This window comes from Camelus bactrianus, chromosome 17, assembly GCF_048773025.1.
Source record: "Camelus bactrianus isolate YW-2024 breed Bactrian camel chromosome 17, ASM4877302v1, whole genome shotgun sequence".
In the NCBI taxonomy this organism is placed as follows: Eukaryota; Metazoa; Chordata; class Mammalia; order Artiodactyla; family Camelidae; genus Camelus; species Camelus bactrianus.
The window spans coordinates 41,578,408-41,604,586 of NC_133555.1; the positions used below are offsets into that span (position 1 = coordinate 41,578,408).

The 26,179-nt window shown below is 46.1% G+C and overlaps 1 protein-coding gene across 2 annotated transcripts in view; it reads right to left on the reverse strand.

Moving 5' to 3' along the window:
- Positions 1-224: 224 nt before the first annotated feature.
- XYLB (xylulokinase) overlaps positions 225-26,179 on the reverse strand; it is a 46,335-nt gene continuing 20,380 nt past the window's right edge. Inside the window, exons 11-20 of one of the 2 annotated variants that reach the window (XR_012500079.1) lie at positions 23,672-23,712; positions 22,995-23,110; positions 22,150-22,265; positions 21,388-21,461; positions 17,103-17,199; positions 11,251-11,309; positions 9,716-9,803; positions 7,214-7,308; positions 2,609-4,507; positions 225-488 (exon numbers count right to left, since the gene is read on the reverse strand). Coding sequence is in view for 1 of the 2 variants with exons in the window: in XM_074345225.1 (XP_074201326.1) it covers positions 4,406-4,507; positions 7,214-7,308; positions 9,716-9,803; positions 11,251-11,309; positions 17,103-17,199; positions 21,388-21,461; positions 22,150-22,265; positions 22,995-23,110; positions 23,672-23,712 (788 nt within the window). In the remaining variant the exon portion in view is untranslated. Of the gene's footprint in view, positions 4,508-7,213; positions 7,309-9,715; positions 9,804-11,250; positions 11,310-17,102; positions 17,200-21,387; positions 21,462-22,149; positions 22,266-22,994; positions 23,111-23,671; positions 23,713-26,179 lie in introns of both variants that reach the window. The other variant, XM_074345225.1, reaches the window with a different exon arrangement.

Genomic DNA, 26,179 nt, shown 5'->3' on the forward strand with positions numbered 1-26,179 from the left:
TTCTGTGTGTCTTCAACATCAAGTTACTTCCTAGACACACTTCTCAAATAGTTTTTTTGTTTCTTTTCTTCCTTGCCCCCGTAGTTCTTCTTCCCACCCTCTCTTAACTTAATGGTGACTACCTTGAGGTCAACTAAATTGAGTGGCTTGAATGGAAAGGTAACTCTATAATTCTCCAAATAGATTAGATAATGCTGTGCTAATGGAAAATCCCCACACCTCAGTAGCTTAAAACAACAAAATTTATTCCTCACTCATCCTGCAAGTCCATTGTGGGTCACCAAGCAAGCTGTGCTCATTGTGAAAACTCAGAGACACAGGCTAATGGAGGCTACATTTTGATACATGCTGCTTCTGGTGCAGACACGGGGGAAGAGAGCATGGGAAATTATTTTCCGACTCTTAAAACATCTGCCAGATTCTGAGAAGATGGTGGCTAGGTTAGTGGCTGCATAGCTTTTGAATCTTCCAAAATTCTCACATAGCAACTGCATGGAAGGAAAAACAAAACAGAAAATCCGTGTGCATCTATAACAAAACTAAGTGACAAGGTTTCCCCCAAAACACCAAAATACAAGCGAGTGGAGACAAACCCCAAACACCCAACAGCAGTAAAAGCTTCATGGGCTAGCATCCGTGCAGGGAAAAGCTGAGGAATGCAACAGGCTGGATGAGGGAACTGAGAACAACAGAATCCCAAAAGCTCTAAGAGATAGTCACTGGAAAGCATGGCTCAATGACTTAAGAACAGTTGGTGAAACTAGGAGGGGTTTTTCCCAAACCAGCAGAAAGTGAATGCAAGGTGTCTCTGGTAAGAATAGAAAGAGCTGGAGCAGTCTGTTCCTGTGGGCTCTTAAAACTGACCAGCCAAGCCTCCCTTTTAGGCCAGGTTCCTACAGTGAGAAGAAACTGCTGGAAGTGAAACCAAAATCGAGCTGAATAAGATGTTTTACTTCCAGCTCTCCTGCAGTAGCTGGGACAGTATTTGCCCTTCAGAGCCATAACAAGAAAACTGGATAAAACATAGAAGGCAACTATTTTTGGACATTATACAATTCTGTAATCCCTGAGAACAGAGAGACAGCCTTATGGCTGCCCCTGCTTTCTGCTGGAGACAAATTCCAGTCCACAGTGCAGGAAGTGCATCCCAAGCAGAGCCTGGCAACCTTGTAGAGTTGAGGACAGAGTTGTACTCTTAATTCATTCACCCTTTATTCTTTTATTTTTATCAATATTACAGTATTTTAAAGCTATACTTCACTGATCACTGCTTTAATTATATCCAATAGATTTCATTATCAATTATATCTTTAGAAGCTCTGAGATTTTGGGTTTTACTTCCTCTTTGCCCTAGAAGTACTTTTATAGAAAGTATGGCTGGAACTTAAAACAGTATTTTATTATTTTCTCATTTTATTGTGTTGTAATTAAAGAAGATTGCATTATTTCTATTTTATGGAAATTATAGTTTTCTTTGTGGTATATAGTAAATGGACTTTTTTATTGAAGTGAGAATAATAGATGTATTCTCCAATATTTATTATTCATTATTATTATAAGGTGCAAAGTTTAATATTCAGAAACCATATGGATTCCATTGGAATCTATAGGAGAGAATCAAAGACTTTCATTTAAATTTGACAAACCAAATCGTTGAGGCTATAACATTCATAACTTGTCTATCTTCATTGTGAACTGTGGCTTTTAACAATATAGTGTCCTTCTTGGTGTTTTTGTTTTGTTTTGTTTTGTTTTTTTCCTGAATTCTACCTTATCGGATACAGAAATTGTAAGCTTTGTCTTAATTTTTTATTTTTTGGTGGGGGCAGGTAATTAGGTTTACTTATTTATTTACTGTTAGAGGAGGTACTGGGGATTGAACCTAGGACCTCACACATGCTAAGCATGGGCTCTACCGCTTGAGCTATACCCTCCCCCCCTTAGCTTGTCAACTTTAAAAGGTATCCTTTGGCTCGTACATACTGCCTTTGCAACAAGCCCTTTGTACTGTCCCCTTCTTCTCTCCCTTCTTTTTTATTTACTTAGTTGTGTTACTTCCACCTTGTCAAAGTACGTGCCATCTGATACTATTCTTCCACCCTTATCCCCACTTCCACTTTGGTCTTAGATCTGTAACTAAAGATACTCAATACTCACTACCAGTCCTTTTGCTGAAGTTTCCCCAATCATCTCTTCCTTGGATGAAGCTTGTTTGAGTAGAATCCTAAGGGTGATGAGTACAACATTTCCTGAGCTCTTGCATAATTAAAACAAAATTTTTCAAACATCCTTGATACTTAAAGGGCAGCTTAGCTGGACATGAAACACTCAGTTCATATTTTTTCTTCAGGTTTCTTAAAAATACTGCTCCACTGCTGTTTGCTTTTTGAGAAGTTTGGTGCCAACCTGATCTTTCCTTTTTGGCCTAGAGAGTTTTTTTCCCTCAGCTTCAAAGTATAATACTTTGCAAGGCTTGATCATTCTGGGTCAGTTTTCCAAGTAACAAGATAGTAGTCCCCTTCAAGATATAGATTCGGGTCTTTTAATTGTTTTCGGGAATTTCTCTTGGGGTACAGTTTTAAATAATAACTCTGTTCCATTGTCTTACCTTTTGGCTTTGAGATCTCCAATTTTCCCTGTGTTAGATTTTTTTTGCCTGTCTTCTTTGTCTCATTTTCTTCCTGGGCGTTTTCAGCTCTTCCTTTATATTGCTTTTGCTGTCTTAGCTTTGTACATCCCTATCTTCTATATGCTTTAAAGTATGTTCTATTTATACTGACATCCTTGTAATAACAGGCAACTCTGTGGGAGCAGAGGAAAAATGAGGAATGCATTCAGTCGCTTTCTCTGTTCCTTGATAGATGAATGCACTCTTCCGTTGGTGAATAATGTAAAATTTCTCTAGTCAGTAATGTCTAGGTGGTGGTGGTAAGAATTGCCTGTTTTCTTCCAAATCTTTGACTTCCCTTGTTGGCGATCAACTTTTGGCTTCTTGCTTCTTTGTTTGCCTTCACCCACCAAGCCTGCAAGGGACACCACTCCCTTTCGAGATGTCATCTTTCTCAGAAGCGGTATCTCTAGTCCTATGCATTTTCTAAATCCTTTCTCTTTGAGCTCCCACTAGCCACTGCTCTGATCCACCGGGTCTGTCAAACCTGTTTGTAGCATTTTCCTACTCTGAGTAAGACCACAAGTAGTTTGGTTTAACTGAAGTCCCAACGTAGGTGAGGGCTTGTGGCACAAGAAAAATCTGGAGGATTTTGCAGAAGGCAGATCCCAGAGGACTTTCTACAGAGGCTTCTGCAATAATTTGAGTAAAGACGCAAGGGGTCTAAAGTAAAACAGAAGGGATAAAGAGAATGGAACTGCTTTAAGAGTTACCAAAGGAATAACCAAAATGGTTGGTAACTGACTTGACACGGGGAAGAGGATATCTGAGTTTGAGGTTTGCTTTCCTGAATGAACAAATGGATGGACAGTGGTGCCAATTCACTGAAACAAGACTTCTGGAGGAGGAGGTTTGGGAAAGGGCGAAGGAAGATAAGTGGGGTCTGAAGTACCCCTGTGAGAATGCTGACAGACTCCAAGGAGAGTTCTGGCTGAAAACAGATCTGGGTGTCACTGGTATAAGTAGCAGCTGAAGCCCAAGACTAGATGAAGCCATCCAACAAGAAAGGACAGAATGGGAGGGAAAGAGGAATGAGAACAGAGACTTGGGGCCCAGCAATAATTAAGAAGTAGACAGGGCAGAAGCATCAGTAAAGAAGAAAAAATGGGAGGAGAGGGTATAGCTCAAGTGGTAGAGCACATGCTCAGCATGCACAAGGTCTTGGGTTCAATCCCCAGTACCTCCCGAAAAAAAGGGAAAAATAAACCTAATTACCACCACCCCCCAAAAAAGAATAAAGAATGAATGATAGATCAGGAAAGCAGGAGAGAATGGCTAACAAAAGGAAGACAAGGATAAGAATAATTACTGCAATGGATTAAGACATATAAAATATGTTACATGTATCATATTGATACTAAAATCTAATTGCTATTAGAGGATGCTTGGGAATCAACTCATTATTCTGAAAACTGGTAAATCAAGAGGAAAGAATCTATTTTACTATGTCTCCCCCATCCTGCTGATTTAGGTCCTGAAATGGGAAAAGTCACAATTTTTATTGGACATATCCCAGGCTGTGTTATCTTGCCTCCTGGGATAAAAGGCAGAAAAAGAGAGTTGCCTTCCTGCCCCAGAAAAAAAGCAGCCCATCTATGTTCAAGAAGATGCACTAAGGCAGGCTTTAAGGTGGTCCTCGGCAGGGCTGGAGCACCGCAAGGAGTCAGGTGGGCAGGCAGAGCTGCTCAGAATAGGGAAGCGGATGGTTGCTGTCCAGGGCCACATCTCCAAGTGGGATCAGTGAGCCTGGGCCTGCGGAATTCGCTCTGGGGGCTCCCGGGTCTGAGTCAGGATTCTCTGCTCAAGCTTGGCATACCGTTGGAGGAGGGCCTCATAGATCTGGAGGGGTGGAAAGAGCAGTTTAGAATGTGGAAGGGAAGGTGCCTCTTACATCGCTTTGCAATTTGCAGTTTAAAAATTTCACGTCCCATTTACTTGCAATTAAATTTTTTTTTTTTTTTTTGCTGGGTAGAAGAAAAGAAGTGTAAATTCACAAAAAAGGAAATACTCCTAGTTCTCCAACCTATAGTTTAAGAATTAAAAAAATGCAAATGATGACAAGAAGCCAGTTTTTGTTATCAGCTCTACAAAATTTTAAAAAATTCTGATAAAGGAACATTCCACAGTTGGCAGAAGCTGGGGGTACAACCCTTTTGGAAATCAACTCGACTTTATTTTTATTTTATTAAGGGGCTTGAAAATGCCCATAGCCTTTGACCTGGTTATTCTACTTCAGCAAAGCTCTCCAGGGAAATAATCCTAAATGTGGGGTGCCAGACCCACCAAGGGTCTTCTGAGACACGACTAAGGCTACCGTGGGCCACACCTTGGTCCTCAAAAGGTTACACTGGAGAAACATGCCTGTTGGCACAGTGGCTGCAGGAGACCATGAAGAGTTTGCACAGGTGTCCTGGAAAGGGTTTCTTTGCCTCCCTGGCTTCTCCCCTCCTTGTGCCCCAGGTTACAACTCAGGTGCCAGGAGATGAAATCCACATCTTACAGGTGCAAGAACCACCTTGGCTTTGAAACCTCATGTCCCACAAAAGTAACAACTCAGTAGGCAAGAGGCATGTCCATGAGAAGTCACTGCACTCAGGGAACCCTAAGTATTTATGTTTTTACTCCTCCAATGCAGTTTACCACTCCAGATGCAGTCCCCTAATTCAAGGCCATTTTCACTTAAGCAATGTCGCCTAGTAACACTGTTGACATTCCATTTTCATTATGTCTCAAAAGGAAGCAGAGCTAGAAAATTAACCAAAGGTCAAATTCTCATGCAGAATAGGGAAAGGTTTTGTTAACCCCTTACCCACATGGGGTTAATTATAATAAAACTAGAAACTTGAAAAACTAGAAGGAACTGCTCTAAGACATGGAAAATGCTCAAGAAAATGATGGTTCATTAGCCAGAAAGAATATTATGCGGCCATTAAAAATAATGTGTATGTGCCCTTTTAAGAATATACGTTCTGAAGGGGAGGGTGTAGCTCAGTGGTAGAGCACATGCTTAGCATGCACAAGGTCCTAGGTTCAATCCTCAGTACCTCCATTAAAACAAATAGGCAGGACAGCTGTTGTTGGCCCCACTTCACAGGGGAAGAAACAGAGGTTTGGAGATGCATGCTGCTCAAGGTCACATGAAGGTCACACAAGAGAGGCAGGATAAGAATCAAGACCCAAAGGCTTTTTATCTCAACGGAGGATCTTTCTACTGTATTGAGCTGCCTCTTAAACAGAAGGACACACAACAGAAAATAATAGACACCAAGTGGGTGGGTTATCTGGTCACCTGTAAAGCATGAGCTTCTGCTTCCAAGATAGGCTGGGAGACAATTCTCCAGGGTATTTCTAGAGGTCTTGTGACAGCTTTTGTTCCAGACTATCTTTTCAAGGGTGTTTGTATAGCAAACAGCTTTGGAAGATAGAGTGTGTAGCAGAATAATAAAGATATGTCTCCCTTGGGGGCAAAGGTTGAACAGGTCTGCCTGCAGCTCCTTTATAATGCTGGGGTTTCCTGAGCCCAGGGCCCCTCAGTTAAGACACAGACACACAGTGTGTGCACATTATCCACCTAGCCCACCCTGCACCGCCTCACAGTACTTCAGGAAAACTGCTGCAAATGTGAAGCTCATGCTGCCACCGTACTGTGAGTAGTAAAGCCCTCTGTCTGTGTTGCCCCTGCTCCTGGGCTGCAAGAACCTTCTGCAAACAGGAAGCGCGGTAAAGTGAATGCACTGGTGTACCACCCAGATGGTCCTGCAGAAACTGAGAACTTATTCTCCCAGCCCTCAGCTGATAGCCTCCCTCTGGGGATTGCTTTGGCTATAGGGAGCTGCCTTACCCCATCCTTGGGGGACCTGCATGCACTGACTGATTGACTTGGGGTCTAAAGGCCCATCCCCCTGACCACAACTGGGTAAAACTCCAGAGTCATCCCAGCTTCAGAACTTCCTGTAGGACTGGCTGAGAGCTCCACTGAGACTGCAATGCAGCTCACCTCCCCTACTGCCCAGTCCGCCTCCTCCGTTTCCCTTCCATAGATGCAGATCCCAAGAGCACCCCCTAACAAGTCTCCCACATCCTAATTAACATCTCAGGGCCTGCCTTCCGGGAAACCCAACCTGTAAGAAGTGGCATGTGCCTTCATAGAGATTTCCTGGCCTGAGTGACTTGCACAGCTGTCTTAGATCCAAACTTCAAATGAGTGGTAGAAATCCAGCACGTCTTGTGCTTCAGTGACAGAGCCTTTCAGTGGCTTCTGTAACCCAATGAAACAGGAGGGGCCACCCTGATGCATAAGAAAATATGCTCAGTGAGCCATCTGACCCCTGGGGCTGGAAAATCAGCACTATCTCTGAATCTCAATTGACAACCTGGCTTCTTTTGCTGTTTCCTTGACAGAAAAAAAAAAAAAAAAAAACTTTTCTTTTAGTTGAGCACATCAACTGTAACGCAAGTGACAAAGAAAAACTTACCTTTTGGAAAAAAGAACCTTGTTGGTTTTCACAACACAAATACCATGAATAAATTCTGATGGTCTCTTACCTGAGAAGCTCCCAGGGTTGGGGTAGCAGCTAACCTGGGATTTGGGGCTAATTTCACCACCTCTGAAAAGGGCATGCCTGTTCCAGCTGCAAGGCCTAGAAGGGAAAGCTCATTTCTCATCAGTGCACGTTGCAAATGAGGCATTACCCCGAGATAGCATTTTATCTCTGGAGTGATAAAATGTTCTAAAACTGGATTATGGTGATGGGTTGTACAACTCAGTACATTTAGCAAAAATCACTGAATTGTACATTCAGTATGGGTGACTTTTATGTTCTATAAACTGTGCCTCCATGAAACCGTTTTCAAAAAACAAGAGAAAGAGAAGAAAAATTTCAAGTGCAGGCCTCTTCTCAGCCAGCCCTCGTTTGTCTGAAGTGCATGTCAGAAGGCAACTAACCCCTGACCTCTGACACAAGGGAGGGTCCGCCGGCCTCTCCTCCCTCACATGGCTCCACTCTCCCCACCGCTTACTGCGTCCCAGCCACGCTGGCTTCTTTCAACTCCTTCTGCCTCAGAGCCTTTTCACTGTATGGAATATTCTCTGCTCTCTTCTCCTCTGAAATGCTGCTGCTGAAAACATCCCATCCACCTCCTCAGCACGTCTCACCATTTCTGCTACAGATTTGTTTACAGTCCCTCCCTGGCTGAGCTGGAAGCTCTGAGAGGCCAGCACTGGAGCCCTGGTGCCTAGTACACTGCCTGCATACAGGAGGCACTCAATAAATGCTCACCAAGCAAATGAGTGGCAGGGCTGGGAAGAGGGAAGGTTGTCATCGGTGAGCAAGAAACAGTGAGGGATTTCCAGGCAATTTAAGGAGTAGTATCAGATGGAAAGGAAACTCAGGACCACACAGAGGGAAAGAGGGCCCACGGAAGATGTGAGACCCGGTTTTCTCACCGAATGCTGGAAAATCCCAGCCTGGAGCTGGGCGCATGATGGGGCAGTGGGTGGTGGGGTGGCCGGCAGACAGACTACTCCAAAGACCCTGGTCCCCCTCCACTCACTCCCAGACTGGCTTTGCATGACTGGCTTTTGTCCCCGGACCCAGGTGGAGAGAATGGATGTCCATGGAAAGTGGCTGATGTGCCTTGGGGTGGGAACTGGTGTGCAGGAACCTAGCTCAGACTTTGGTTTTGGAGGGCAGAGCAGGGCAGTGCCCCAGGTAACCGGTGGCAACAAAACAGGCACAGAAAAGGGAAAATAAGGAAGAAACACAGGGTGGCATATCCGTGGAGGCCCCGAAGGGTACTTCCTTTCCTGCTGCAGTGGAAGGAGGAGTCGAAAGTGAACCCAGCTCCTTATGGACAACACTGAAGGCTGGAAGCTTCTGGAACGGTGTTTTCAAAGTTCTGAGGAAGATATTTTAAACTTAAGAGTCCTCTGCCCAGCCAAAGTGGCATTCTTTGGGAGGGTGAAACAAAGCTCTTGCTGGACATGCAAGCCCTCAGAAAATGATCACCTACTGAATTCCCTCTTTAAAATGTATTCAGGCTGTATGTTCCAACAAAACTAGCATAGAAACAAAGAAGGAAAAAGAAACCTCTGGGAGTTAAAAAAGAAAGAAAGAAAAGAAAAGAAAAGCAAGGCAGACAAACTCATAGGTAAGGGGAAATAAAAGCCAACATGATGTAAAGTTTGATTAAAAATGTTAACAGTCTGGGAATAAATTGCCTGATGATCTTGATATAGGAGTGGCAGAAGGTGGGGTGAGACGTATAGGATGGAGAGGGAGGGGAACTAAAGAGTAAGAGGTTAATTATTAACAGAAAGCTATGGCCCCTGATTAATTCTCAATGTAGATAGAAAAAATACAAATTTAAATAGATGGGTTAAAAAGTTAAGGATAAATGTATGAAGAATGGCTCTGCTAGAGGGAAAAGACAAAGCCCTTTGGTACATGAGCGGCTGGAGGAGCAGCCCGCGCAGGCAGAGGACAGGGCAAACGGACCACATGGGTGGAAGATCGCCCTGTGGGCCTGTGCTGCTCCCTCCAGAACGTGCCGAGGCTGGGAAGACTCCTTTATTATCCAGAGTTTCAGGGAGGCCTCCATCAAACCCAAGGGCTCCCCACGGAGCTGTCCAGGGTGCTGGACTGCTTGGCTCTGAAGCCTTCGTCTTTGTCTCAACTTCCTGCTCTTGTTGAAAACATAGCTCTGGATTTTATCCACCTCTCCTGCCCACTAGCTGTCCAGACCCACACTTAGATGCCCTCAAGCATGCCCTACATCCTCTCCCTATGTCCCTGTGCTGAGCCTGACTCTGACCGGGCCTCATTTAGTTAGGACCCTGCTCTCTTTCCTACTTTAAGTAGAGAACAAAGGAACAGAGGATTTGGGCTGGTTCTCCGCTGTTGGGAGGGAAGAAAAATGAAACTAAAGGCCCCAAGCCTCCCATGTCCCTAAAAACTGGAAACATCTTGACCTCCCTTTTCCACCATCCTCAGCCCAGCCAGTGCCCCAACCGCTTCCAGAGGCATCTGCCCCCATCCATGGACTTACCATGGAAAGCTCGGTAAGCAGAGCCCACACAGGCTGAGTTGGTGGTGTCTATGACATACACCGGGGCACCAAACACATCTGCAAGCACCTGGAAAGGACAGAGGTTCTTAATGTGGTGACTCATTCCTCAGAGGGAACACTGACATTGACATGCATTTTCCAGGATCTCCTTCCTCATGTCTTCTGATACCTTCCATCTCACCTCTACTGCCTTAAAGGAAGTATACTTGGCCATGTCACCCTGGTGATAATAGGGTCAGGACGACCTGGGAGAAGTCTCTAGTGGAGGACTACAGCTCTCTGGGTTGTCGCTGCACTGTTTAACCATTTTATCAAAGACAAAGAAGAACATTTAGAAAGTATGCTTAGCAAACAATCAAGGTGGAGATGGCCAGGCCTCAGACTAATATTAGCAAGCCCAAACTAACAAGGGCATGTTTTACAGGAATAAAGTTTTCCACGTAGGTCCCTAAAATAAACTGCCTAAATTTAGAATGCAGGGCCTGTATTAAGAGGACTCGCATAGAAAAGGCTTGGGGTCTTAGTTGATCAGAGATATTGTTGATGCCCCGTCTGGATCCCCTTACTGGACTGGTGTGACCCCCTCACCCAGATGCTGTGAGTTTTGGCTGCCAATGGCTCACAGCTGCCCCTCCTCAAAATAACTGCTCTTGGCTGAACAGAGGCTGCTTCTCACAGGAGGTTATTCTCACCTCTTCCTAGGGTAGCCAGTTGGCTCCCTCACCTCAAGATGGAGCCAAGTCTGGGGCACAGTTCATGTTCCATATCTCCCCAGGGGATGGAGCTGACGCTGACTCCAGCCAAGACCATATCCTTGCTTACCCTTCTTCCCCTGCCCTACCTGCATCCCTCAGTCCCTTTTTCCTGGGAGCACTCTCTCATCTAATCACTTACAGAAGAATTCCCATATCAGGCTCTGCTTCTAGAGAACCTTACGTTAGACAGGTATATCACAAGTCAACACTTGATGCTGTTACTCAAACAGCTAAGGCAGCCTCAGGCTACATCCAAAAATGCTCAGTGTCTCAGTAAGATATTGACAGCCCCACCATGTGACAGCCTGATTGTCAGATATCTGTAGGTTGATTCCACTTTGGGGCATCTCTTTCTAGCATAATGAAGCACCAGGAAAACAGTGACAAGGTCTGGCAGCTGTATTACAAGAAGAACGGTTGGGAAAATCAGAGATGTTTAAACTAGAAGGGAGAAAACTTGAGGAAGACAAGAACACTGGCATTAGATGTAGAAGGTTTTCCAGGAAGGACAAATGCTTTCTGTGTGACTCCAGAGGCCAGTGCTGGTATGAGAGTAGAGATGGACATTGGATTTCCCCTGAGTATTAGACAGAACCTGCTCGCTGTGTGAGCTGCAAAGTAACAGATCTGGCTTCCAGGGAGACTATGAGCTGTAAGCTCCCCACCCCTGAAGGAGTGGGAACAGAGGCAGTCCTTACTGCTGAGTGTCTGGCTCGACGTGGAAGAGGCCCTAGCACAGGGCCTGCTACCAGCACTTACCTGTAAGATGTCTCTGTTATGAGATGCCCCTCCCGTGGCCAAAATCTTTGTCTTGGGCACTTTAAGGAAAAAGGGAAAAAAAAGAATGGCTGTGACAATTCCCTCCAGACAAAAAAGGCTGTTTTCCAGAGGTCTTCAGCCACAAAGGGCTGGTGTTGGGCCAATGCCTCTCGCTGGTCACACAGGACTGGGGAGGGTGATCCACAGTGGGCTCTGTCCATGCAGGCCTGGCACACGTAACTTGCTTGTGAGGCTGCTGCCCCACCTACCGCTTACAGCTCTCAGGCTTTGTATGTGTGTATTTTTTTTTAACTATTAAAAAACCAAATCTCTCAACAAACCAGGAATAGAAGGGGCCTTACTTAAATTGATAAAGGCCATATATCCAAAATTTACAACAAACATCATTCTTAACAGGAACATTTATGCGGGGAGGGTATAGCTTAGCAGTAGAGCGCATGCTTAGCATGCATGAGGCGATGGGTTCAATCCCCAGTACCTCCATTTAAATAAATAAGTAAATACCTAATTACCTCCTCCTCAAAACAAACAAAAAAACAAAAAAACCCAGAAACATTCTCTTTACAGGTATACCTGTCAGACCCCAAAAATGACCTCCAAACAGTCCCTGCTCCCTGATACTCCTACCTTCATGTGGTCCCCTCTCACATTCAATAGGGCTGATGCGTGTGACAAATAGGATATTGTGTAAATGATGGAGTGTGAACCCCAAGACCAGGTCCTATAAGACAATGGAAGTGGTTCAAGCACTGGGAATAAGTGGTTTAACAAGACAGGTGAGATTTTTGCCCTCAGACAACTTGTTTCTCTAGTTGGGGAGTGACAGACAATAGACAGACAGACAAGTTAACAAAATCGATGCTCATAGTGACAAATTCAAAGATGAAATAAAGCAGAGTGAAATTAGGACCAGGGGGCTAACACCTGGTTAATATAGGGTTTCTCAATCTCAGTACTGTTTTGGGCTGGGTAATTTTTTGCTGTGGAGGGTTGTTCTGGACACTGTAGGACGTTTACTAGCATTCCTGGCCTCTCCCCATGAGATGCTAGTAGCTTTGCTACTATGACAAACAAAAATGTCTCCAGATATCGTCAAATAGCTGCTGGGGGCAGGGAGGGTGGGCAAAACAGCCCCTGTTGAAAACCACTGGTCTACTGTGGATTATAGTAAAAGAAAAAACAAAGGACAGAGAAAACAGAGGAAAAAATAATTAAAGAAATCATATAATAAATGTCCCCAAGCTGCATAGTCAGGCGTATGCAGATAAGAGGCTCAGCACTTTCTATGCCAGGACACTCAAAGGAGAAGTTTTAGAATTCTAAGAAGACAGAGAAGGTTCTAGAAGATTGTCTAGCAAAAAAAAAAAAATACCATTTACATGGGCATCTAGCTTCTCACTGACAACACTAAAAGTCAGAAAACAATGGAACATTATTTTCAAAGTTCTGAAATACTATGATTTTTCAACTCAGAATTCCACATACAATAAAAGCAGCATTTAAGTGTGAAGGTAAAATAAAAATATTTTCAGTCAGAGACCATGCCCCCCAAGTATCCCCACCTCTACATGAAAGAACCAGTCAAGGATGTCCTGAAGCCGAGTTAGATGTGTCACATAATAAAGAGTAGTGATCAAATAAACCAGCTGGATACATAACTTAAATAATTCCTGATGTATGATGCACACAAATCAGTAACCTTCTGGAACCAGAAAATGGGAGGTAAAGAAAAAAGAGAGGGGACATTACATCTTTTGAGTGGAGAGTATAATGACTGAATAGGATGTAAATTCCAAATACTGATTTTAAAAAAACCATAAATTTTAGTACCTATGTTAAAAATTTAAGGGTAATTACTAGAAAAAGAAGTAGTAGAAATATATTCAGGGGCCAGAAGGACGGTGTACCTGAGCGGAGCAGGTGGCGTAGGACACCAGGTGATGGTGTGTGACGCCGGGGCACCTGTGTAAGCAGGGACTACCTAAAGGTATATGATGAAAAAATTTTAACATTATGCTAGCCAGAATGATAAGGTCTAGAAAAAGCATATGTACTCAGTAAACTGTCAGTTTACTACGAAGGCCAGTTAAGAGGAAGAGACGAAAAAAGAAAAACCAGCCAGGGACATTTACAAGCTTGTTCATGGCAGTATTATTCACAAAACTGAACAGGAAAGACCAAGTGTGTATGACAGAAGAATGGACAAATAAATTGTGGTATAGTCGTGGATGGAATGCTATCCTGCAATGAGAGTTAACAACTAATAGATACACTATTGAGACGGACAGATTCATAAACGTAATGTGAGCTATAGAAGCGAGTCACATAAGAACACGTCCAGTATAATTCCATATACCGTGAAGTTCAGACCCAGGCGAACAAGACAGTGTAATCTGGGGGATACATTCATAACTGTCAAAACCATAAAGAACTTCAGGGGTTATATTTAAACAGTTATCTCTTTTCTTTTACCTATTAAAGTAATATTGAAATCTAAAAAAAAAAAAAGAAAAGAAAAGAACCTCAGGGGAATGATAATGCAAATCTCTGGGGGTTGATGGGGATGAAACTGAAGAGGGTACCCAGGAGGGCTCTAAGGTTCTGGCAATGTTCTATTTCTTTTTTGGGGGGGATTAGATTTATTTACTTTGTTATTATTTTCTTAATAGAGGTACTAGGGTTTGAACTCAGGACCTCATGCATGCTAAGCATGCACTCTACCTCTGAGCTATACACCCACCCTTCAATGTTCTAGTTCTTAACCAGAGTGTTCAGGAACAAGTGTTTGATTTATTAATATGCTATACAATTAGCTGTATGGAGCATATATGCTACTGTATGCATGATATTTTTCACAATAAAAAATAATAAACCTCCGTCTAGAGAAAGACATACAGTTCCATTTCAGGTTAAAATGGAGATGGTCAAGAAAGCACAGCCCTTGTGCTGTTAACAATGAAAGACTGCAGACTAAACAAACAAACAAAAACATATTTTTATGTAATGCTATCAAAAAGTTGTAAAGCCAAGAAGTTTAAATAAATTAAATTCCCAGGAGAGATGAGCTCTAAAGTGCTGACTTGCTGTACCTGCCATGCAAGGTAGGTGGCGTAGTAACCCTCCAGAGGGACATAAACTACCAGGACAGAGAAACCTGCCAAGCATTGGGTGGTGCTGGTGAAACGTAGAGGTCTCAAACACAGAGCTACTGCTCCCCACCCCCACCCTCCCCCAAGGACTCTGGGTAAGCGCTGTTGTGGAAGCTGGGGGCAGGGAGGGAAAACAGAGACTGAGAGAGCTCTGTAATCTCTTAGATCTGCTTAGATCCCTAAATTCCGTGTCACGGGACTCTTTCACAAGAAGAGGCGTTCCTTTATTATGCAAGTATTTAAAAACAAATAAATGTTGTAAGCCCCTGCAGCCTCCTGTCAGCCTCCCCCACCCTCATCCCCAGCCATCAGAAGAGTGCCTGGGCTGGAGAAAGGGGAAGGAATGTCAGCCTGCTAAGGAAACAATCCAGGACGAGGGAAGATGTTGTGGTGTGATTCCACACTGGAAAAGCAAAATGTGCTCTATTGCCGACTGCCGGAAAAGTCAGCCGGGAGTGATGGAAAGCACCACGTAGAAGGCTTTGACACACTTCTGGGTTTGAATGTACCCTTTGTAGGTACAAAGGGAACAGGACTATGGTTTTATGAAAATAAGGTCATAAAGGAGACTGGAAGAAAATACTTCTAGAGGATGCAGGTGGCTGGGGAGAGGGGACGGGACTAAAGGTAGTTTTCTTCTCTTTATTTTGCAGACTTGCTCTTATAAGGCTTTATTGCTCTTTTAAGTCAACCTAAACGAAATGTACATAGAGACAAGCTGAAAAGGGACCATGGCTTTAGCCCTGCCCAGCTGGGTGCACACATGTAATGGTGTCTAAACATCAAAAGAATGATCATTCCTTAAAGAAGCAGATGTAGCCCAGCGGTTAAGAACCCAGAGTCTGCAGACAGACTGGCTTGGTTCAGAAGCTCTCCAGCCTCTAGCAAGTGATGGAACGCTCTGAGTCTTGGTTTCCTACTTGTGAAGCAGGAGTGATACCCCAGAGACACTGTTTTTATTAATAAAGTACTTAGGTACCAGGCTGGGCACACAGTAGGTGCTCAATAAATGTTGGCAGCTATTATTATCATGATCATCAGTCTTACTTCAAATGCCTTTTTATTCTCCTTAGACGTTATTAAGGTGAGATTATGACTGATCAAGAGAAAATGTGATGGGGGCAGCACAGCTCAGCGGCAGAGCACATGCCTAGCGCGTACGAGGTCCTGGGTTCAATCCCCAGTACCTCCATTAGAAAAAAAGAAAAGAAAAAATGCTAAGAAGTCAGCCCACACGGCAGCGGGCAGGATGATGCCTCCCCTTTGTGCAGCCCTTTCTGGGTTCAAGTGTGTTCATTCATGTGACCTTGTTGGAGAGGGAACCCAGCAGAGCTGGCAGGACAGGTTTGATTCTGCTCCTACGCTTGATAAGAGGATAGGTAACTTAATGCGGTTTTGCACAAGAATCCCTTCCAAGGCTGGGGATGATGATATGACCGCACTAACCACCACCACCCCCCCCCGCCCCCGAGCCCAGGAGGAGCCCTCCACCCTCACTGCCTCTCCCTGCAGACTGGGCTGGGGGTGAGAGCTCCCCAGAGTGTCCCCTCCTGACCACCGGAAAACCCTCCTGCCAGGCACTCGCACCCATCTCAACACACACACACACACACACACACACACACACACACACACACACACACACACACACACACACACACACCCGCCCTGCTCACCAGGTCTCATTTCTCACGGAGCTTTGAAGTCTTTGGAGAACTTTGGAGACCTTTTTACACTTTGAGTGGTGGGATGGAGAGGAGTGGGAGTGTTTACAGAGTTCATTCTATTAAAAAGTTTGTTTAAACTACAACACACAACCTGAAACACATACACGCATAAGCTGACAGCTGGACACATTTTCACAACTAAACACTCCTGTGTAACCCATGAAACAGAACCTCACCAGCACCCCAGAGGCACCCCAGGCCCCCCAGAAGGTAATTACTAACTACCCCGACTTCTAACAACAGCAGATAGCTTTGTCTGCCTTTGAATTTGACACCTGGGGAATCTGCCACACGTACTTTTGGGTTTGTCTTCTTTTGTTCACCATTTTCATTTGTGAGATTCGTCCACTTTACTGCGGGTGGCTGAGGCTGGTTCACTTTCATTTCTGTGCAGTATCATGTCGCCTGAACACCCCACGATGCATTTATCCTGTCTACCATCAACGGACATTGGGCTGTTTCCAGCGTGGGGCTGCTAAGCTCAGGGCCACGGCCAGTGTCCCATCCGTCTACAGCAAACACGTGCACACGTCCCTGTCATGCACCTGCCGGGAGGTGAGGCTGCTGGGCAGGCATGTATGCAGCCTTAGTCAACGCTGCCTAACAGGTTTTCCAAAAGGTTTACCTAGTGCTTATTTTTAAAGCATCCTAAAGCATAAAATATAAACTACACAGAACTTGGATTATCCAGAAACGTATCAAGAGGAAGCCCTCGAGCACGAGCTTCAGGAGTTTTCTACTTTCTCTTGACAGCAGCAGCTGCCCAGAGGGACAAATACACACACACAGGGGCCAGGCTCCACCTCCCTCTTGCACGAGGCCCTTGTAATGGAGTCTTAACAGAGTGGCCACTAAGCCCGGCCTGATGGCCAAGAACGGTCTCAAGCCCTCAGGGTATGGGCAGGACCCTTGGCCCCCAACCCAAAACACAGCCCACCAGCAGCAGCTCACTTACTGACTCGATAGCCCAGGCCCTCAGCATGAATCTTCTTGGCCATGAACTGTCCTTCGATCAGTGCTCGAATCTCCACATCCCCAGGGAATGCTGAGACCTGTCCCCAGGAGAAAGTGGGCACAGAGTGAGGAACTCTCGTTGTCCACTCACTGCGTGTATGTGGTGTGGGGTGTGTGTGTGTGGGTGTGTATAGGTATGTGGCATGTATGGTGTGTGTGTGTTGTATGTGTGTGTCTGCTGTGTGGTGTGTGTGTCTGTGTGTATGTGTGTGGAGTCTTTTTAAACCACAGCCCAGATTTGGAGCCCACGACTCAGGCCTCCACTGGAGCTCATCCACAGTTGGGCTCTTGAACAACTAACTTTGCCTGTCAGACACTCACACACACGCACTGCACGCACGCACGCACGCACGCACGCACGCGCTCACAGCCTCAGGCGCTTATCACTGTGGGGAGTCAGAGCATCAGAGAACTCAGTCTCACGTCGACGAGGGTTCAAGTTCTGTCTCTGCTGATCAGCTCTGTGACCTTGGATAAGTTACATAAATCTTGCTGAGCCTCAGTGACCTCGAATAAGTTACATAAACCTTGCTGAGCCTCACTGTCTTTCTTAACAAAAGTGAGGTGATGGTGGTCCCTGCCTTAGGGTTGTTAGAAAGCAGACAACAGGGCCTGGACTCCGCAGCTGACGCTCACTCAGGGAGAGCCAGGGGCATGTGCTGGGAACGCACGCTGCGGCACACCCTTCCAGCTAATGCCGAACAGCACCAGCTCCAGCCTAGCCGTCCCCCCAGCTCCTGAGACCAGTGATGGACAGTGCCACCCCCTCCCTGGGGAACCGCTCCAACCCCACTCACCTGATTTCCGTTCCTCAAACTGCTCCCTCTGCTGGGAGTTTGCCCACACTTCCCGTGTGGGGTCCCTCTCATCCCTCAAGTCTCCACCTCCAGGCCACCTCCTCAGGGAGGCCCACCTGGTTACCCCACCCAGGGCAAGTCCCTGGCCCACCCCTGCTTTCCCCTGCTCCCGTCCCTTCCCATCTCGGCCGCATCCCACACCACATCGTGTGTGCACTCATTTGATTACATACTCCCGGACGCTGGGCTCCGTCTGTGGAGCAGTGATCCCCCTGTCTTGCTCTCCTTTGTGTCCCCAGTGCCTGGCACCACTCACACATATCTGTGGACAGAATGAATGAACAAAGAAAACCACCTTCTCCTTAACAAACCTAGACAGCTTTACACAAAGGAGAACAGGCATATCTTCTTTCCATGAATGTCAGAAACCAAACTGACCCCCATCAGGAGACTGAGATGAACTCCCTACACTTTACATAAAGCTTTCCATCTACCACTCAGTATGCCATGCCAGCACCGGCCGTATACTCCAACACAACCCTAACTGCTACAGTCACTAGGCAGAGTGACTTACTAAAGCTCCCCAGACGTTTTTTTAGGGTCAGAAATGTCTCTCAGGTCCAATCGAAAACGTGGCGATGACTCTGGCAACCAAGTGTCTCACAGAAAAATCAATTCCAAGCAGCAAGTATCGACCAAATCCCCCTCCACCACCCACGCCCCCGTGCATCGGACGCCTTATTCACCTCTCTGAGCCTCAATCTCTCCAGCTGTACAGGGGATACTACTAATTCACAGAGTTGCTTTGAGAGGAAATCAGGAACATACAGAAACCCGCCAGCACAGCACCTGGAACTAAACTGGGCCTAATAAATGCCAGCAAATGTTGGTGCCTCCTGTCCCAGAAGCTCTTTCAATCAGGAGGAAATTCATGGTCTGGAGGTGGGAGGTGTAGTATAAGGCTCGCCAAGGAAACAGGCTCTGTGATGCTCAGTGACGTCCGTGGGAGCGCACGTTAGCTCGGGGAGGATCCTTTGGTGTCTCGTGCCCCTCTTTGTGAGGAAGTATGACATCTGTCTTAGATCCTGCTGATAACCCAGCACCTAGCGTGCACCCTGGCACATCAGAAGTATGTTTTATTATGACAAACCGACTGCCAACATAATACCCAACAGTGAAATCTGAAACCCTTCCTGCTAAATTCAGGAATAAGACAAGGATGCCCACTCTCATCACTTCTACTCAGCATAGTCCCAGCCACAGCAATCAGACAAGAGAAAGAAGTAAAAGGGATCCAAATTGGAAGGGAAGAGGTAAAACCGTCACTATTTGCAGATGACATGAAACTCCATAGAGAACCCTAAAGTTCCCACACAAAAGCTGTTAGAACCAATAAATTAATTCAGCAAGTAGCAGGATACAAGATTAATATACAGAAATCTGTTATATTTCTTTACACTAATAATAAAATATCAGGAAGAAAGTAAAAAAAAAAAAGAATCCCATTTAAAATCACATCAAAAAAACAAAAAACAAAAACCTCTAGGAATAAACTTAACCAAGGAGGTGAATGACCTATATGCTGATATAAAACAATGATAAAGGAAATTGAAGATGATTCAAAGAAATGGAAAGCTATCCCAGGCTCTTGGATTGGAGGAATTAATGTTAAAATACTACCCAAAACAATCTACAGATTTAATGTGATCCCTATCAAAATGCCTATGACATTTTTCACAGAACTGGAACAAATAATCCTAAAATTTATATGGAACCACAAAAGGCCCAGAATTGCCAAAGCAATCCTGAGGAAAAAGAACAAAGCTAAAGGCATAACCCTTCCAGACTTCAGATTATACTACAAAGCTACGGTAATCAAAACAGAGGAGTACTGACACAAAAACAGATCAATGGAACAGAACAGAGAGTCCAGAAATCAACCCACACACCCATGGCCAATTAATCTACAACAAAGGAAGCAAGACTGTACAATGGAGAAAAGACAGTCTCTTCAGCAAGCGGTGTTGGAAAAGCTGGACGCCTACATGTAAATCAATGAAATTAGAATATTTCTTCACTCCATATACAAAAATAAACATAAAATAGTTTAAAGACCTAAATATAAGACATGACACCAGAAAACTCCTACAAGAGAACATAGACAAAACATTCTCTGACATAAATCAATGAAATGAAAAAACCCACAGAATGGGAGAAAATATTTGCAAATGATGCAATCAACAAGGGCTTAATTTTCAAAATATACAAACAGCTCATATAGCTCAATAACAAAAGAAACAAATAACCCAATCAAAAAAATGGGCAGAAGACCTAAACAGAAATTTCTCCAAAGAAGACATACAGATAGATGGCCAACAGACACATGAAAAGATGCTCAAAAGTGCTAATTATTAGACAAACGCAAATCAAAACCACAATGAGGTATTACCTCATACTGGTCAGAATGGCTATCATCAAAAAGTCTACAAATAATAAATGCTGAAGAGGGTGTAGAGAAAAGGGAACCCTTCTACACTGTTGGTGGGAATGTAGTTCAGTGCAGCCACTATGGAAAACAGTATGGAGGTTCCTTAAAAAATTGAAAATAGAGCTACCATACAATCCAGGAATCCCACTCCTGGGTACATATCCAGAAGAAATGAAAATTCTAATTCAAAAAGATACATGAAACCCAATGTTCACAGCAGCACTATTTTATAACAGCCCAGACATGGAAACAACCCAAGTGCCCATCAGCAACTGAATGGATACAGAAGATGTGGTACGTACATACGTGTACACACACAGACACACACACACACAGACACAGACACACACACACACACACACACACAGAGGAATACTACTCAACCATTTAAAAGAATAAAATATTGCCATTTGTAGCAACATGGATGGACCTAGAGAACATTATGCCTAGTGAAGTAAGTCAGAGAAACAAAAATACTGTATGATATCACCTACATGTAGAATCTAAAAATAACGCGAATGAATCCATATACAAAACAGAAACAGGCTCACTGATATAGAAAATAAACTTCTGGTTACCAAAGGGGAGAGGGAGGGAGGGAGGGAGGGACATATCAGGAATATGAGATTAACAGATACAAACTACTATACATAAAATAGATAAGCAACAAGTGTTTACTGCATAACACAGAATTATATGCAGTATCTAATAACCTAAAACGGAATGAAATCTGAAAAAAATAACAGAATAACTTTTCTGTACACTTGAAACTAACACAATATTGTAAATCAACTATACTGCAATAAAGAAAACAAATTTTAAGTGTTTTATCAATAGCTGAGTGAATGAATAAGGTCCCTAAAACTAGCATAATTTGATAGGCATTTGTTAAATAGTCAAAAATGGAGCCAACGTAGCTCTAAGACCAATGATGCACGTACCTCTCGGTTTTCTGCAGTAAACCTATGACGGCCAATAATTTCAGGGGTGATCTCCATTACGTCAAAATAAAAACCTGAAACAAGACCAGGGAGAAATTAGCTATCAGTGATCAGAAACGGGAGATCAGGTTCTAGGTAGCCTTAGGAAACAGCAGGGAGAGATGGCCCTCTATCCCTGTCCCCCAGGCCCCTCGCCCCATGGATGGGACCTGTGAGTACTCTCAGCAGGACAGAGGGCAACTGGAAAGGCCTAGGCTAGCTTTTCTTTAGCTTTATTGATTTATTTAACAGAGGTCCTGGGGATTGAACCTAGGACCTCGTGCATGCCAAGCATGCGCTCTACCACTGAGCTATACCCTCCCCACTCTGGGCTAGCTCTTCTTAGAAGCAGTTCTTCCTACTCTCACCTGGCAGCCCAGGCCAGTAGGCAGCTGCCCCACTAACCCTAAAATGCCAGCAGCACAGGTTTGACCAAGGGAGGTTTCTCCCCTCCCTGCTCAGAAGGCCTGCCCCCCAGCTGGGCACCTCTCCTGACAGGACCTTGTGTCTGGGGCAGAATGCTGCGTGTGGGGACACACCGGGGTAGAGCGGGCACTGGGGCTGCCGTGTCTGATGCCACCAGGGGCTTCAAGGGGCACAGGCAGGGCTCCCTTTGGCTTCTCCCTGGCTCACCTCTCCCTGTACTCAGGGGGCCGCAGGCCCTGCCCCTCCCACCAGCAGCTGCTGCCCCTTCACAGGCCCGGGCACCCCCAAACAGCCTACCCAGGTTTCCGCCGTTCCCCATCTCCGTGGACTGCAGCGCCTTGGAGAACTCGCCCCAGGAACGGGAAGCAGACTCATCACGGATCTTCTCTCTCATGAGGGAGCCATTTTTAAAGCTGTAGAAGTGCACACAACCCTGAGGGAGGGACCCAGGGCTTGCTGACCAGACCCAGGGGTTTTGGTGAAAAGTCTCAGGTAGAGGGGTTGCAGGTCAGGCTGGACCACAACCCCAGCCAGGGCACAGACAGGGATCTGAGGTTCCTCCTCAGGTGTCAGGCACAGCACACGTCCCTGGGAGTCACCAGGAAGCACACTTGTCTTGGGCTGTTTACAGAGGAGGTCACCACAGAAGAGCCCCAGGGAGAGACGGGCACGTGGTTTCAGCACATTGTACCATCTGGACAGGAGCGGGGCTGGCTAGATTTACCAGACCCACATATTCTCCAATGGTTCCTGGAGCTCAGAGGCCAGAAAAACCTTCCTCAGTAGCTTCCAGTGGGTCCCCAAATGCCTGTTTGAAGCGTTCAGAGCAGACCCTGAGAATGGTCAGGAAGCAGGACATCCTTACTACCATTAGTCAAAGGTCCACCACATGCCAGACACGTCATATCAACACCGTGAAGTAAACCTCTTACTCTCTTTTAACCAGCAAAGTGTGGCTCAGATGGGCCTCAGGCCACACAGGACACAGCTGTTGGGGGTGGGATTTGTAGCTGGGTTTGGGAGAGACTCCAGGTCCTAGGTGGCTTCCCACCCAACGCTGCTCTCAGCAGTGAGTCCCTGGGGTCCCCGCTGCAGTGGAATGACCTGTGGGGGCGCCACGTGGCCTCCCCCACCCAGCCTACCACAGAAGCGCCATGTAGTGCTGGGGGTCCACTGGGCTGCAGAAGATGTGGCCTTCCAGGGCGGGCGTGGGCTCCTGGAGCCAGAGAAACAGGGTGTCGCTGGTGCCCAGGCTGACCTGGGGAGGGAAGGGCAGAGGTGAGGTGCCTCCATCTCCGCCCAGCTCCACCCGCCCTGACCCTGCCGCTTCCCTCCTCACGCTGCAGACCTCGGAGTAAATGTCACCTCCTCAGAGAAACCTCTTCTGACCCTCCCACACCAGATGAGTCCAGAGTCAGCTGCTTGGATTCCGGTCGATTTTCTAGAACTTACCACAACAGCCTCTAACTAATGGTTTGGGTGATGACTGGTTCACCAAACCCAGAAAAGCCTGCGTTATGTCTATCACCTCAGGATCTCACAATCCTCTGGCCTGAGGTCTGACCCTTCTGCCACTGTGCTCGCCAGGTCTGGCCACTGTCAAGGCAGGCAGGGGACTGTCTGCTCAGCAAAGGCAGCCGCGCTTTAAGAGAGGAGATGTGGACAGGTCCTGCGGCCTGGGTCTCCCTGTCTCCTCCCTCAGCTGCCTTTTGACCCTGAAAGCTCTTGACAGGCACCAAAGATGCTGCCAAGACCTAGCACCCTCATCCCCAGGGCAGAAAGAGCTGAGCCCGTCTGTGGGTGTAAGAGGTCACCTTACCGCAATGTCACCTTCCTCCAGCCTCATGCCGGCCAGCGACGCTGAGAATGGGAGGGGAGGCTGTGGTTAGCTGGAGGTCACACGGGAGATACAAAACAAACCAGTCACGCCCCGAATGGCAGCGCAGCACCCACCTCCCACCCCAATCCACAAGCTAGGGTAAAGTTAGGAACAGGGTGACCTGAGGGCTCCAGAGGCCCCAAGGGCCAGCAGGGGGAGTCTCTGTAATCAGGGCCTCTGACTTGGGCTGGGAAACCTCATCTAAAGGGGTCCAAACTCCCCACCCACCATCAGGCGCTCCCAGGAGCACACAGAACCAAGGGGGCCAAGTCAAGACACCAGGACACAAATGGCAGAGGAAGACCACGGCAAGGCAGGAGGGAGGGGCTCTCCCCTACCACAGCGGTATGGAAAGGGGCAAGGTTTTGTTGACTGTCCCCCTTATGTGAGGCCCACGACAGCAATGCTCACCTGCCTTGCTCACTGATACACCCCGGAACTGAAAGAAGGCCTGCCATGGAGCAGGTGCTCAGTAAACGATGAGTGAATGAATGAATGAATAAATGAGAAACGTGGGTTGGAACAGGTGTCCTCACACATTGCTCCTGAGGTACAATCAGCAGGGTGTGTTGGAGCCTTGGATTCAGGAATCCTACCTCCAAGAGCTTGTCCCTCAGGGACAAGGGACAAGATAACGTTTGCACTGTCTAAACTCTGGAAGCCATGCCTACCTCCATCTGCCACCTCCATCCAAGGGAGACGGACAAGGTAAATGCCAGAACAACGAAACTTTAGACAACAACTAGGGATGTTGCATAAAAAAATTGCCCTGGTTTGTTCAAATAAAATATGTTTATTTATGGGCATAGAAAAAGAAGGTTGGAAGGGCAGCCCTCAAAATTGTAACGGTGTTATCTCTGGGTTAAAGGATTGCAGATGATTTTTACATCCTTCCTTTGGGTTGTCAGTATTTAAAATTTTTGTCGGCAGTGAGAAGATATCCTTTGTGAATAAGAAAAAAAAGCGTAATACGAATGCATTATTTAAGACAGCAACAAACTGAAGGTCAGACTTAGGGTGGGACTGGCTGAAGGCTATCTGGTATCTTCAACAGCCTGAAACCACAGTCCAAAAGGAAAGATTAGGAGGCTGCTTCCCTGTCGTTCCCTCTCAACATGCACAGAAGCTCATACTTCAGGGGTTAAAAAGCAGGACCGTGATTCTCCCTGACACTCTTCTAGTTATAATAGAGTAGGTGTAAGAATATGCAGTCTTCTAATGAGACTTGATGAAGGTATTTTCATTTTGAAAGGAAAACAAACATGGCCCACTAAGTGTAGAACTGTCCTGAATTAGTGCTTGTGCACCGACCGTTCTGGTCTTTTCTGAGGGAGACTGGACACCCCCCAACTCTTACAGCTGTCGGGAACTGGGAGCTGCCCCTCAAATCAGGCCACTGTCCACCAGCCTGTCTCCACTTCATCTCAGCCGGGAACACGGGGGAGGGCGGGGTCCTGTTGTGTTCGTGTTTGTGCCTTGACAACAGGGCTCTGTGTGATGTTCCACAGAAACTGCTCAAGAACAGGGAGGCCCTCGCCTGTTCCCCCCAGATGTCAGAGTGGAGGCCGTCCCAGAAGGGAGGGGTCACAGCCCGGACACTGGCACAACCACAGGAGTGGTGGGGACGTCCTCACTGTGCCCTCAGCCCCAAAGCAGACCTGGGAGCACCACGAGTGTTATTCATAGTGGTGCAGAAACAGGAGTGGCGCCGACTTAAATGTTTTTTTCCTGATCACAACAGTGCACACAGATCCTGCAGAAAATATGGACTGTCATCACCAGCATCATCGTCAGGAATGAATTTTAAGACCTTCAGCTCCACCCCTAGACACATGTGCCTCTCTTTTTATTTTTGCTGTCCACGTCCTTCTCACCTGTACAACCGGAGTAGGGAAGTACAGAGAGGCTGGTGGCCGTGAAAACGAGGGGAGGGCTGAAGTCAGACCCCCTCCTCCACCGCGCAGCAGCCCAAATCTCCCCTGGACCTGAGACTCAATTCCTTCGAGCAGGAATGGCTGCCGAGGATGGCGATTTAGGGTTGAAATGCCAGATGAAATAGAGGCTGCTCAGAAGTCAAATTTGAGCTTCAGAGAAGCAACATCTGGGACACACTTACACTGAAAAATCATTTGTTGTTGTCGGAAATTCAAATACTGCCTGGGACATATCTACACTACAGAATCATTTGTCATTCTTCGGAATTCACGTTTAACTGGCTGACCAATATTTGTTTTCACTCTATCCTGCAACCCTGATTGGGAAAAGGGCTGCAGGGGTGGGTGAGGTCCAGTTGTACTCGGTATGGCCACTGGCCTTTTCTTTTGAGAACTGACAGCCCCTCCAGGAAAGATCTCAGGAACCCCCACAGGAGAAGAGGGGGAGGAAGAGGAGACAACGGGTTTGGATGAGGAATAAGTTATACCTACAGGTCAAATGATGGGGCAAAGC